General features: G+C 39.4%; 1 protein-coding gene across 1 annotated transcript in view; it reads left to right on the plus strand.

Annotated features, from left to right (window-relative positions):
- The window catches only part of LOC140126859 (clustered mitochondria protein homolog), a 29,033-nt gene extending 16,210 nt beyond the window's left edge, over positions 1 to 12,823 (plus strand). Inside the window, exons 14-26 of the mRNA XM_072146812.1 lie at positions 955 to 1,107; positions 1,671 to 1,733; positions 2,352 to 2,596; positions 3,303 to 3,387; positions 3,761 to 3,914; positions 4,348 to 4,487; positions 4,839 to 4,919; positions 5,050 to 5,175; positions 5,559 to 5,680; positions 6,631 to 6,724; positions 7,817 to 7,951; positions 8,667 to 8,740; positions 8,824 to 12,823. Of these exons, the coding sequence (XP_072002913.1) occupies positions 955 to 1,107; positions 1,671 to 1,733; positions 2,352 to 2,596; positions 3,303 to 3,387; positions 3,761 to 3,914; positions 4,348 to 4,487; positions 4,839 to 4,919; positions 5,050 to 5,175; positions 5,559 to 5,680; positions 6,631 to 6,724; positions 7,817 to 7,951; positions 8,667 to 8,740; positions 8,824 to 9,643 (2,292 nt within the window). The 3' untranslated portion in view covers positions 9,644 to 12,823. The remainder of the gene's footprint in view (positions 1 to 954; positions 1,108 to 1,670; positions 1,734 to 2,351; positions 2,597 to 3,302; positions 3,388 to 3,760; positions 3,915 to 4,347; positions 4,488 to 4,838; positions 4,920 to 5,049; positions 5,176 to 5,558; positions 5,681 to 6,630; positions 6,725 to 7,816; positions 7,952 to 8,666; positions 8,741 to 8,823) is intronic.
- Positions 12,824 to 15,421: the final 2,598 nt, after the last annotated feature.

Here is a 15,421-nt window from a genome sequence, read left to right on the forward strand (position 1 = left end):
GTTACAAATTATCTTTATTGCGGAAATATTACTAGGGTATTAAAATTTGAGAAACCCTTTAATACAGTGTTCCCCAACCACCGGTCCATGGCCCAAGACCGGGCCATGGAACACCTGGTTCCTGGCCGCGCTGGACCTCTGTAAAAACAAACAAAGGAAAATATACTCACCTTCCCCTGCAGCAGTCTTCTCTCCCATTACTTAATTTCCATGTAAATGCACTGTTCTATTGACGGTGAGCGAAGAGAAGACTGCTGCAGGGGAACAGGGAAGGTGAGTATTTTTTTTGTTTTTAGTTCAGCTGGGATAGTAGAAGGTGGGGGGGCTTCATTAATACACAAATTGTCCACAATTTTACTAAGGGTACATTTACACGCGGTATGCCCGTCGTGTGGGCATACCGCCGTTTGCTGGAGGTGAGGAGGAGGTGACACCTCCTCCCTCCATAGGAAATAGCACCACACGGCCGCACATCCGCCTAAAGATAGAGCATGCTCTATCTTTTTGCGGTGTGCGGCCCGGATCCCCGCCATGCCGCTATTGCCGTCTATGGGGACGTACATGCGGCCGCATGTACGACCCCGCAGAGGGCAGTGTGAATGAGCCCTTAATCGAATCCTGTGGTATGAGTAAATAATGATTAATTAGATTGGGACTAGTAAATAACAAATTGTTACTCTACGTTTCTTTGGTGCGTCATTATTGATGAGGAAACCCATATGATGTAGAATGCAGAGATAGGGCACATTAGCGACATACTATTTTACCTCCCCTCTTTAGTGACCCCTTGTGTTACTTAATCTTTCTATAAAGGTAGATGAAAAGTTCTTGAATTTTCCAATATACTCCGTTTATGCTTACATCATATCAAAGTGTTCAACTCCTATAAATGTCATACTGCTAGCTGCCATGTATAGCACTTTTTGTGACTCCCCTCTGCAATGTACTTTACAGATAAAATCCTGCCTCAATCATTTAATTGTACCTCTGGATGGTAAAACACTAAAAGAATCTCTTCACTCTCATGGAATCAATATAAGATACTTGGGAACAGTCGCTGAGATGATTGACAAGATGGAGGTTCGCCCTATTCTGGATCATCTTTATGTAAGTATGATTTTTTTCAGTTTATATATGCAAAACATTTATGTAATAAAATGTTTGTTATAAAGAGTATATATCTGCTCTCCTGACATATAACGTCATGTGATCTTAGTGAAAACCTTTATACTTCATGAAAACATTTTCTGGGGGATCTTTTATTCCTGCTTTACAAGGGTTTTTTCACAAAATGCAGCTGGGAACTATTGAGAAAGAATATAAAAACCTTATAAAAATATGCATGCATTCTTTATCCATTATACTATTTACCGTCAACAGTAAATTGACTGTTATAACTTTAAGAAATTCATGAATAAATTAAAGGGTTCCCATAGCACTGTTTTTAGCTTAAAAATGGATGCTTCCTACCCAGAAAATGAACTTTGTAAGCTTACCTGACCTACGATATGGAAGAGTTCATTGTACAGTCAGAGTCTGTGTGTTGGGTGTAATTACTAGATGAAATGAATACAGGATTGGAGTTAACAAGCAACATGTCCTTAATTCGTCCAATAAGCGCTTACTAGACCAGACCCTATTTACCAATCTTTATGGTTATTTTCCTACAGAGAATCATAATTACTGAAATAGTCACTCGTTCAGCCAAAATAATCCTACGCCACTACCTACAGGTAAGAGAAATCAAAGCAGTTTCAATCTTATTAGTCTTTAATATACAAGTACAAGTTTGTTTTTGTTATAGTTTAAGGCCCCTTCCCTCGTACCAAACCCATGTTCAGTTAAAAAGAGACCCTTTTACCATTCTGGACAAGAAACATGGAAACATACCCCACTATTCCTTTGTGCCAATTTTCATTGAGGTTTGCGAATCACATTTCCTCGGGCATTCTATTAAAGATTGTGTGGTGCTAATTTTTGATCTTTAAATATTTTTTTATTTTTGTCAATTTGTTGCCAAATGGAGTGCAGTGACATTTTTTATGCATTTACTCTATGTCTATATAATAGTACCATACATTAGACTATACTGTAGGCAACATTTCATTTATCACCTGCATCTGATCTACACCTAAAATGGCCAGTGGTAGGAAAACTGAGGGCGGCAGGTATGTTGTCTATTCATGCCTAGTGTATAGTCAAATTTAGTTTTTTGTCACTCTAACATCTATAGGTATTTGTGAGCTGGAAACTGCATTCTGTTTCACATTATTAATGACAATAAATATTTGTACAAGTGACTGTGTCCATATAAAGGGATGGATGACATGTATTCTTGTGTTTTATCATAGGGAATAGAGATGTCCGCCTTGTCAGCTGCAGTCAGCCACTTTCTAAACTGTTTCCTGAGTTCCTATCCAAATCCCGTGGCTCATCTGCCCCCTGATGAGCTGCTCTCCCGGAAACGCAAGAACAAGAAGAAGATGCGTTCCCTTGAAAATGGAGACAGCACAGCCTGGGCCTGTATGACTCCGGCTGACCTTTGGAAGCAGATCCAGCAGAATGCTAAAGACAGCTTTGACTTTACACTTTCATGGTAGGATTGCACGGTGAAAAAGCAAAAAGATTCCTATACACTTTCAGCTGATGATTATATCTATAGAGTTTGTGGATTTGCACTCCTTGAACCCCAAGCAAAGTTATGTCTAGAGACCCCCAGTTCTGCTTTGAATGGGAGACCTTACTGAGTCTATTGCTCCCTTTGGATACCCCTAGAACCAGCTGTTTTTCAGTTCCTGAACAATCTTCTGCATTCTCCTACCTTTGACCTTTGATTTCTGGGGCATTAGGCAAATATGTGGGTTGGATAATGGGTAAATCGGCTCTGACATGTAAGATCCTATATGCTGGACATTTGCTGTTTGCTGAGAAGTGTCTGGCAAACTCCATAAACAGAAGGTTGTCTAATCTTGCTAAAATCAGCATAGGCCATGATGAACCTGATGTGTTTGGATTCAGGATATTGCTATATATATTGCATATATATTGCATATATATTAAGAGATATATGTGCTAAATTACAAACCTAACAGAATGGACAGGATGGATTTTTCCTGCCTAGAAGATAAGTAGTTCCAGATTTGCCTAACAGCCCCTTACTCTCCTACCAATATAACATGCAGCTAGGGTTTTGTCGCCTTTGGTTGACCCTTCTACGCATATACCAGTGATAAAGCCTATGTACGTCATTCACTATTTATTGCTATTCTACTAAGTGTAATAATCCATCTATTGTGTTTCAGTGATTCTATAGAACAGATGGTTGAGAAGTTTACCTTGCAGAAGGTGACGCTGCTGCGGGAATTCTGTATAAAGACTGGAGTCCAGGTAATTGTCTAAACATGAATGTGGAATGTATGTATCTGCAGGGCTCAAGCTGCTTCCAGCACATGTGTAATGTATATTATGAGGATGAGGAAAATGGCTTACAGTGTATGTTATTTTTTGATTTTTTGAAAGACTAGTTCAAGATATAAACAGTAAAAATAAGCAATGTTTTTAGGCATTAAATTATATATTACTGCCTGACATTGCACGCCTAAAGACAAATTTTTATTTCACCATCCACATCAGTTTTTACAGCAATGGCAGCAACTGCTAAAGTTAGTTATGAGATAGATATTGATGGTGATATGGATTCAGTAGACACTGCAACACGTTACCCACCCCTACTATGTGTTACATGATTTTGCTTTTTTAGGTTCTGCTGAGAGAATATAACTTTGAAAATCGCCATAAGCCAGCACTAACAGAGGAAGACATCTTGAATTTGTTTCCAGTAGTCAAACATGTCAGCATTAAGTCCAAAGAAGCTCACAAGCTATTCACTAAAGCACAGATCAGCATACAGCAAGGTAAAGATGCTCTGTATTCTTGTTTAGGCTGAGTTTACAGTGAAGGCTGCCCATGGGGGACAGATGCAACTGCATGGCATCCATCTCCGGCCTCCACTGATCACACACTCTGGGGGGCCCACAGCATTAGCAGCAGCCAATCACTGAACACTGAACAATCACTTTTGAACAGTATTGAGAACCCCATTATTCATTTTGAGGCAGAAATACTGATTCAGTTGCTTTGTCTCTTCTGCAGAGGTGGGGTTAGCCAAAGATGGCCTCATGGAAGTCTTGTCATTTTAGCAATACCAGGGTCTCCTGCAGCCAAATCACCCGGACTATATATCGCATATCAGAATGACTTGCCAAAATATTTATAAAAGTTATTCTTCAGTGAAGAATATATAATATTTCTACAGAATTATATATTTATATTAAATTATCTCTGCAGGAGCTCTTAAAGAAGGAGTGGTTTTGCTGAATGAAGCCCTGGCCCAGTTCAACAGTGTGTATGGTGCTATACATCCAGACATTGCCACATGCCTGCGTTTGCTCGCCAGGGTCAGATTCATTTTGGGAGATGTAGCAGAGGTAAGAGCCATTTACTGTAGAATGAACAAAAATTTATAGTGTATGATTTAAAACACAATGTAACAAATAAAGTGTAAAGGAAAGTTCATTTCTGCACATTCTGCAAGGGCTACTCTTTCATAAACAGTGCTCCATGATATGCAGATCTTTGGACCAGAAGCAGACCATAAGGTCCTAAGAGAGGCCATTTTGCTGATGACAATGCCATTAATTTAGATGAAATTGTAAGGCTCCGTAATATTACAATCGATATGCACAGTTATCAGTTATTGCATATGCATATCGCTAGAACTATCGTATGTATGATGCACCTCTATGGAAGTAATGAAGATTTACACTGTTTGCCAACAGGCCCTTGACAATCAACAGAAAGCAGTGATAATGACAGAGAGGACGCTGGGATATGACAGTAGCACTACAGTTCAGGACTATGTAAGTATAATTCACTTTTTTCATGGTCTTGCTTTGCCTCATGGGCCAGTGCCTATGCAAGTAATCTAAACCATTGTTGTTAGCAGTCACATGATACACCAGTCACATGATCACACAATTTTTCCAACAGGTCTTCCTGTCACATTACTGTTTTGCCAGTGGACAGTTACCAGTAGCTTTGAAGTTACTGTACCGTGCCCGATATCTAATGCTGCTCATAGCAGGAGAAGACCACCCTACCATGGCTACACTGGATGTAAGTAGTGCTGTATGTTATATGGAAACGAATGTCATTTATGTGGATTTTATGTCATTTACAGTTCTGGGGGGGTTGGTAATAGAATAGAACTCTGAGAAACATGCGGATTTCTAGCATTATGGAAACCTTCACATATGTGCAATATATATTTTTCTTATAAAGGCTATGTTCACATCTGCAACTGATGGAACCCAACGGTTCTGATTATAAGTCAGGCAAGCCCAGTGGGCTCCATCCTTCACGTGACATGTGACACATCTGCATTGTGGTCTCCATTTGTAATCACGACCATGATACAGATGTCTACAGTACCTTGTAAATAAAATAAGGGCGTGTACTCCAGAAGGCGTGTACATTTCACTGTCTTGTCTCCCTGGCAGAATAATATTGGTGTGGTTCTACAAGCTGTGCTTGAATGTGACTTATCCCTACGTTTCCTGGAGAAAGCTTTGGAAGTCAATAAAAAATATTTTGGACAGAAGTCCCTGGATGTTGCTTTAAGGTATTATGATAAACCTATAAGCTGTATCGATTGAATTTTCAGGGATCTCATATATGTGTGACAAACATTCAATAAATTCACCTAATACCTATGAGAAATATATAGCTATACATTATACTTTTTGCTGTCTGCATGAATTGTATACCTCAGTAGCATTCTCTCTCTTCAGGACGTGTAGAAGGATGCAGACAATGGTGATGAAAGAACTTTAGTAGGAATATAGGATTTTACAAGGTTATGGAACAACAGCTGATGTAACATTATCAGCCTTGACAGCAAATGGCCTTGTACTCCTTGTATTGGCACACAACAGCTGTCCAGATCAGCGACCTTGTGAAGGTCACATGCAATACTATAGCTCAATGTTATTCAGGATTACTATTTCTTTTATTTTGTGTTAGCTTTAGAAGAAAATTGGTTTAATTGTTTAGTTCATATGTTTGCTGTACATTTATCCGACCTTAGGGTACTCCCATCGCTCTGCCATTTTACAGCAGTTTCAGTGCCTTTACTGTTCACAAGCACAACACCATTTCATAGTGGCCATGCTTGGTATTGCAGGTCAGTCCCTTTTCCCAGAATGGGACTGAGTTGTAACCAGCCCACATAACTGATGGACATGACTTCATTGGCCTGTGAAGTTGAAGTGGCCCTCACAAAAGTACCACTGATGCTTCAGGCAGATGCTCTTTGCTGTCTAGAATATGTCAACCAGAGTTTCAGATTGTTATAGGAGTTTGTATAGAAGTAGAAAGATTAGTGTAGACTGTAGCATTAGTGATAGGACTGCCCCATTAATAGATGACCACATAGCAGGTAGATATCTATATGTCAAGTTATACAAGATATTTTCCTCAAAAGCTATAGATTAATCTATGCAGTCCCCTACCACCATTCTCTATTACATGTGAGTATGTTCCTCCTTTAAACTTTTTTTTTCCCTTTGGTAGCCATCATATAATCGCCCTGGCATACACAAGCAAAGTAGAATTCAGATCAGCGATGCAACATGAAAAAGAAACATTCACTATATACAAGGCTTTGGTAAGCTGGTGTCATGACCATCTTTTTCTTATGTGTGTTTTTTTAAATTCCATCCTCATAGTGGGTCATCAGTATCTGATTGTGTGGGAAAGTGGAAGGACATTATAGAGCGGATCAAGCCATTATCTTCTGGCTCAGTTTATTGTATAGGGCCAGGCCTTCCTGAACTGGTGACTGGTGGGGAGATGACACCTGGCCCTCACAGCAATTGAGTATTGATGTCCTATATTGTGCCTGAAACCTGAGCCTAAGGTCTTATTAGCAGACATATTGTGATATTGTTGGTATGGATATGCCAGAATAGTTATTGCTATCATTTAAGCGGACACAAATGGACATTCTAGTCCAATAAAATGGTATACATGCATTGCGTCACATTTATTTATATGAATCTTATTGGACTGCAAGACTGGTGTTGGTTCTGGGTATCATATCTGCACTAATAAGCTGTTGAATAGCTAAGGTACTCAATTACTTCAATTAGGCCCCTTGGATGGTAAGACAATTTTATTTTCACATAAAAAATTAGAAAGTTAGAGTTTTGTTAACACTGCAACTTCCACCACATGTTATGTTGCTCAAGTAGTATAGAATAGATCAGTGATGGTGATCAGTGATGGTGATTAGAGACCGAGTGCCCAAGCTACAACCAAGACCCACTTATTTATCGCAATGTGTCAACCCAGAAATTTAATTTGTGATTTATACCCCTTCTCCGTCACAGCTTTCATTGATACCAGCACCCTGAGGACACTATTAAAGCAGAAAATAGAAGAAATTTGGATGATTAAGATCTGTCCACAACTTCCCAATCCTCCAGTAGTCCCAGGTAGCACAGTCACTTTAAAATACCATTGTGCACAGCAAGTCCTGGGCTGTCTGGGACTGCAGGAAGATAACGGAGTCATCTCTGGTGATGGCCTGAGTGCCCACAGAAAGGGCTCTGAGTGCCACCTCTTGCACCAGTGCCATAGGTTAGCCACCACTGGAATAGATTATTCTGAAATGGGTTTGAAACAGAAACCATACACTGTATTCATAAAAATTATCTGAAGTAAATTATCATACAGATTTTTTTGTCATTGATTCTAGCTTGGTGATAGCCATGAACGTACTAAGGAGAGTTCTGCCTTCCTGAAACACGTTACACAACAAGCCGTCAACTTGCAGCGTACAATGAATGAGATCTACAAAAATGGATCTCTTTCCACCTTACCCCACGTCCAGGTAATTAGGAGAATTTTGTACATTGTTTATATATGTTATGTATACTTTATCCTTATTCATTTACAAATGACATCTTATGGATGGTTCCTATAGGTCAGCGTTTTACATGCTAGTAAAATTTAGGACCAAGCACCTCTAGACTTATTGGGTGCCCCCTTGTAGAATGTGTTAAATAACAGCAGTAACATTGAAAAGGAAAGAAAAATTACCAGAAATGCATATGGCCAATCAAGCAGTTATAACTCTTCTATCACTTTTGGATTTCACACAGTCAAATGCAGAGCCCAAATGTACATTGGGGTTAATCACCATTAGACCAGCTACTTGCGACAGTTCTAGGTCTTCTTGTGCCATTTTGGTTTGTTTGCAACAGTTGCATCAAAAGTCACAGCACATATACCAGGGTAGGGACTGAAGTTGAAATTCATGAATTCACTCCTATTCGTAAAAAAAAATCTATGCAAATAATTTATTTGTTGCAAGCAGGGTCTACGTTACACTGTTCATGTGCCGCAATTAAAAGTCATAAAACAACATTTTCAGCACAAATGTGCCAAAACAACACCAAACAAACAAAAAACAATGATACATCACCCTATTGATTATATTTACACCATTTTATTTCATGTTATTTAATAAAAATCTGTATTTAGTAGTATTGTATTGTTGTCGGTACCATATTTCTTTGTAATGGAAACATACTTCGCATTCACAGATTGTTCCTCCAGGGATTGATACCCTGCTGCAACAGCTGAACCTTTTAAATGGCATTGTACGGATCACTGTTGGGTAAGAGATAGCTGCATACTCATAAATGGTTTAGAATCACACATTGGAAACATACTCACAAATCATATTACTTAACTTTGCAGCATTGATCAAAATGGTCAAGGAAAGAATTCCACAGAAATTAATGAAGAGCGTTTAGAACAAGAAGAACTTGTTTTTGAAGATCAAAAGCCAATTACTGAGATTATAAAGGATGTGCTCAAAGATCAAAATCAAACTACTCAAAGAGTTGAATGTCATCCTAAAGATGATATTGTAGAAAAAGATGGACATGAAGACCAATGCAAAGCTGATACTGCAGAAAAACATGAAGGTGAAGACCAACCAAAAGGTGACACTGTAGAAAAAGATATATCTGAAGACCAATCAAAAGGTGACACTGTAGAAAAAGATATATCTGAAGACCAACCAAAAGATGACACTGTAGAAAAAGATATATCTGAAGACCAACCAAAAGATGACACTGTAGAAAAAGATATATCTGAAGACCAACCAAAAGATGAGACTGCAGACAAAAATGGAGCTGAAGAAAAACCAAACAATGTTACCACAGAAACAGAGCAACCCAAAGAACCAGATGTAGAAAATGATGACGATGGAAACCATATCATAGATGCCAATGAGAAGACAGATATCACTGAAGACCAAGATAAAAATAGTGTGGAGAGAAAAGATGTAGGTGATGGTCAGACTAAAAGTTGTGAGAAGACAAAGAATGAAGCAGAAGAAAGAAAGGGTCAAGATGATGCAGCAGCTGAAAATAGTGATGCCAAAGATGGGACTGAGGAACAGATTAGTGGGGAAGGGAATAATGATACAGTCAGCAATAAAGATAATGATAGAAAAGTACTCAAAGAAGAGGAGAAAGATGTGGATGTTGTGGAGATACCGGCGCATGAATGATAGTTTGGTCTAAGAACTTCTGGTCTACAAGACAAACCAAGACTATTATATATTAGGACAGACAGTACAGTTTGGGTCAAATGGCTCTTAATTTACTAACAAGCAGGACAATTCGTTTGACTATATCTTTTCCAAGAACAAGCTCAGGATTTTTGTGGTAATTACAAAAGGCAAATTATGACTACTGACTGTAGTATTTGACATTGACTACAATAATAGTATTACATACACTTGGAAGATGAAAATTTCATGGATATTGAAATAACAAAATAACTCTGTAGGTATGAACTCAAGTATGCTGGATACATTGAACTCAGGGCTCTTCTTACTATGTGCATCCAATCCTACCAACCAAAATTCAGCTTTTGGGTAGATTTATGAAGCTCAATTTTTAGGACAATTCAGGTGACGGCAACGGAAATAGTATTGCAACATAACAATAACAGTATATAGCAATGCTGTCATCAACTAACCCGTTAATATGCAAAAGTGAGGTTTTCCAGGACAGCTTTTCTATACATGCCCATTTTACAGATCCTGTGGCAGTTTCCTGCACAATAACTTACAACCCAATGGCTTTAGCTTCACAGAGAATGGGCCATATGTCAATGTCTTGTGCTTTCACCTCTCACACTGTATTACACTATATAGTGTGCGGGGATAACACATGGAAAACTCATCAAGAGCTTCTCAAGTCAGGCCAGACAAGTAGTGGCGTAACTAGAAGCTTATGGGCCCCAATGCAGAGTCTGTGCCAGGCCCCTGACTATAATGTATGGTTTATAGTAATAGTCTTCTCATACGGGAAAGTGACACCATAAGGGCCCCCTAAACCTCTTGGGCCCGGGTGCGACCGCAACCTCTGTACCCCCTCAATTTACGCCCCTGCAGACAAGCAATGGCCATGTCACTGCCATGTATTATAGACAATCATTTTCATCACTTTCACATTGCAACAAATGCAACTGTGTTAAGTTTATGACCTCTTCATCTAAAAACAGACAATAAATAGACAGGACAAACACGATATAAATGTGACCATCAGTGTAGCTTTATCTACGCTCATTAAAATGTATGCAAAAGTTTTCCTTTATTAATATATTTTTAGCTTTGAAATAATCATTAAAATGATTTTAAAGCAGTTTTCTAACTATTACAGAAACCACATTAAAACCTTTTCTAATGTTATGTCCACATCATAGTAAAGCAATGCAGATCTATGGATACCGAGACAGATGGCAAAGACACATGGGTGATTTTATATGATTGTGGCTCTTCTTTTTTTTTTATTATTTTTTGCTAATCTTTGCTGCTGTTACTTACATACAACAAAAAAACAACTGTAAACACATATATAATACAGATGGGAATTAAAGGATTTGTTTCCTTTGGAGAAAAAGAAACTTCTGAAACTTGAAGTGATCATCTGTTATAGGGAACACCGTACATTTCCTCTGCAGAGTTCTTCCACAAAACATAGGAACAATCATTCTTAATGATTTTACACTGTATTGTAGTTCATAGTAACGGGATCCCAAAAAGGGGTTGTGCTTTGTATTCCTACAAAAATGTTATTAATCTTTGTCAATCTACCATCTGATTCATACCTTATAAAGCAGCATCACTGACTGAATGCACTTTTCACCTTGATAGGGGGTCAGGCCTTGTAGTAGTTTTTATGCCCCCGTTTTCCTAAAAAAGATTGTTTAAAAATTATGCTAATGAGCAACAAGTGCTGGGGGGGGAGGGCTACACAGGAATTAACACGCCCCTGGAACACTTGCAGCTCATTAGCATATTTTTTAACGGTTTTCTTTTATTATTGATAAAAGTGATTACGTGGCTAGAGCCTTTAAGCTCCTTAGCCCCTAAATTGAGTTGTTTACCACGGTGTTCAGCAGTACTGTTTACACCCTAGTGCCAGTCTGTGACTAAGCTACATATATATCTTCATGTACGCAGCTTGTGCACAGGCAAGTTATGGATCAAAGACTATTCATGCAGCATCTCCATAGAGTCTAAGCATTTATTAGCTCACTAAACATCATTTAATATTTGGCTGAAAATAATATGTATATGTAGATTTACTGTATAACATCTGTGCAGCCATATGTCCTAAGATCTCAGTAACATGTGGGAGCAAAACAAGAGGCTTCTCTACATACATTAGTGGATGTAAAACTAAATACTAGCAAATAAAATAATATATACCAAAATGTAATGTAAACCAAAAACCATTCATTCAAAAAGGGTAAATCATAATAACTTAGGTACATCTCCCTCCATCACACAATAGAGCAGAACCTAGCACATGAAATGTAAGTCTTGATAAATGCTCCCCATTCTGTGTCATGTGTAATCTGCCATGAATTCCATTTGTACAAACTAATGGATGCTCCTCATCTATTTAGCAGTTTCTATTGAAGCCTTAGAGTAGTCTGCATCAGGATGGTTTGCCGTTATTTGAAGTTATTTTTAAGAACTACCAGATTAAGATGCATGTATGTTTGTGTCTCACTCTATATTATGACTACACATTTTGTGTCCCACCCCCTAGCAGTATGTGTATAGACATGACATAGGATAGCAAATGGCAATTGGGTGAATTGCACTTATTTACTGCAAGCTGTTGAATCTATTGCACCCCATTATTGTGGACTGGATGGAATCGGTTACATTGTGCCTAAACCCTAGATGTGGATTACCTTTTGCAGATAGAATTTAGAGAAGAGATTAGGCTACTAGGATTCATATACCATGAATAATACAAGGGAATGTAGAAATATACATTTAGGAAATGTGATTGGATTAATTATGAAAGATGTGAAATATACATGAGCCACCTAACTTGTAATAAAATATTAATATTGTTACTAACTGTATGGTAAATGGTGTGAAAGCTTTGCAGATCCCTCCCTCACAGTGAATGTTATTCTTCTGGACATATTTGGTCCCTGCTCTTGGAAAGTTACAATACAAGTTTACATGTGACCTGTGAACCTTGTGGCCTTTTGGCACATTCTTTGCAGTAATGAAGAGGCTTGTTTTAAGATAATACTATGCAAATGATTTGTCTACTTTTCTATTGTTATTTTTACTTATTTTCTAATAAAATAAAAAAATGTTGGCTAGCAAAATTTTTTACTACTGTATGTGCCTTTTAATAAATCTGGCAGTCTGCACTCCTCATATTGCATTTTATTTATTGTCTATCGAAATCACCCATTTCCCTACATAAAAATTGCCTCTGTATGCAAATTGAAGAGTTGGAATTTTTACTGAGAAGATTCATGCTGAGAGGCTGAGGAGGAGTGTCACTTCAGACACTGCTGTCTTGGAATCATGCTTTCTTAAAGGTGAGAATTTCAGTTTTAAAGGAAACCTACCATTTCAAATGGTAGGTGTAAGCTGTAAATACCGAGCACCAGCTCAGGGTGAGCTGGTGCCGGTGCTTAGTTTCGTTAGTGTTAAACCCGCGGTATCGCGGTTTTAACACTTTTTAAACTTTATAGCAGAAGCTGCTTCGGCGCTGCTATAAAGTTTAAAAAGTGTTAAAACCGCGATACCGCGGTTTATAACACTAACGAAACTAAGCACCGGCACCAGCTCACCCTGAGCTGGTGCTCGGTGTTTACAGCTAACACCGACCATTTGAAATGGTAGGTTTCCTTTAAAAATGCACCAGAATTGCATTCTCTGTGCTGTAGGGTACCTAGAGATATAATCAACCAATTACGGCTCAGCTTTCACTTACCAGTGCTCATGAATATTTTAAAGGGGAGCTGTAATTGGTTGCCATGGGCAGCTAAGCACATTCTTACTCTTAGGCAGCTTGATAAATCTCCCCCACACTGTTTATATAAATATGCATGTACACATAGAAATATGCACACATAAGTGCAGTCATATGTATGCACAAATACCATATACACTCACCGGCCACTTTATTAGGTACACCTGTCCAACTGCTCGTTAACACTTAATTTCTAATCAGCCAATCACATGGCGGCAACTCAGTGCATTTAGGCATGTAGACATGGTCAAGACAATCTCCTGCAGTTCAAACTGAGCATCAGTATGGGGAAGAAAGGTGATTTGAGTGGCTTTGAACGTGGCATGGTTGTTGGTGCCAGAAGGGCTGGTCTGAGTATTTGAGAAACTGCTGATCTACTGGGATTTTCACAAACAACCATCTCTAGGGTTTACAGAGAATGGTCCGAAAAAGAAAAAACATCCAGTGAGCGGCAGTTCTGTGGGCGGAAATGCCTTATTGATGCCAGAGGTCAGAGGAGAATGGGCAGACTGGTTCGAGCTGATAGAAAAGCAACAGTGACTCAAATCGCCACCCGTTACAACCAACGTAGGTAGAAGAGCATCTCTGAACGCACAGTACGTCGAACTTTGAGGTAGATGGGCTACAGCAGCAGAAGACCACACCGGGTGCCACTCCTTTCAGCTAAGAACAGGAAACTGAGGCTACAATTTGCACAAGCTCATCGATATTGGACAGTAGAAGATTGGAAAAACGTTGCCTGGTCTGATGAGTCTCGATTTCTGCTGCGACATTCGGATGGTAGGGTCAGAATTTGGCGTCAACAACATGAAAGCATGGATCCATCCTGCCTTGTATCAACGGTTCAGGCTGGTGGTGGTGGTGTCATGGTGTGGGGAATATTTTCTTGGCACTCTTTGGGCCCCTTGGTACCAATTGAGCATCGTTGCAATGCCACAGCCTACCTGAGTATTGTTGCTGACCATGTCCATCCCTTTATGACCACAATGTACCCAACATCTGATGGCTACTTTCAGCAGGATAATGCGCCATGTCATAAAGCTGGAATCATCTCAGACTGGTTTCTTGAACATGACAATGAGTTCACTGTACTCAAATGGCCTCCACAGTCACCAGATCTCAATCCAATAGAGCATCTTTGGGATGTGGTGGAACGGGAGATTCGCATCATGGATGTGCAGCCGACAAATCTGCGGCAATTGTGTGATGCCATCATGTCAATATGGACCAAAATCTCTGAGGAATGCTTCCAGCACCTTGTTGAATCTATGCCACGAAGAATTGAGGCAGTTCTGGAGGCAAAAGGGGGTCCAACCCGTTACTAGCATGGTGTACCTAATAAAGTGGCCGGTGAGTGTATATATATATATATATATATATATACACATTGACACAAACATTCAGACACATGCATGCTCTTTATGTCCATATCTCATATATACTCACCAGTGTCAGGCATCCAGACTTCTTTGGAGTGCCTAGATACAGCTGCAGCACACACCATGAGACAGAGGGTTACTCATGGAGCTCATGCTTCCTCAGCTTAGGGTGACACATTCCTCTCTTTCAGAGTAAAAAGAGAGGAGACTGTGCTGTAAGTGTCCCTGAACACAGCACACAGGGTACCATATAAGCTGGAAGGGGCCCCCACCACCAGAGGCAGCACCGCATGCCCTGCATGTTAGGGGATACGCAGATGTCTGCAGGAAGAAGGAAAATATATAGAACTGTACGTTCCCCTCTACCTGCGATTGTGGTTGTTACGCCCCTGACGGAACTGGACCTTTATCTGCTGTTTGAATTTTCAACTCTGTATTTAACTCTAGTTCTAAGGGCTGATTCATAGTGTTGTGGTCGTGCACTTTCCTGTTTCATGGAAAGAACACAGTGCAGAGTGATATATCTTGATTAATCCCTGAACTGAGCAGTGATTGATTACTGCTGCCTGTCGGGGACAACACAGTGATGACATCATCCTCTCGTGC

This window comes from Engystomops pustulosus, chromosome 1 (genome assembly GCF_040894005.1).
Source record: "Engystomops pustulosus chromosome 1, aEngPut4.maternal, whole genome shotgun sequence".
NCBI classification, from domain to species: Eukaryota; Metazoa; Chordata; class Amphibia; order Anura; family Leptodactylidae; genus Engystomops; species Engystomops pustulosus.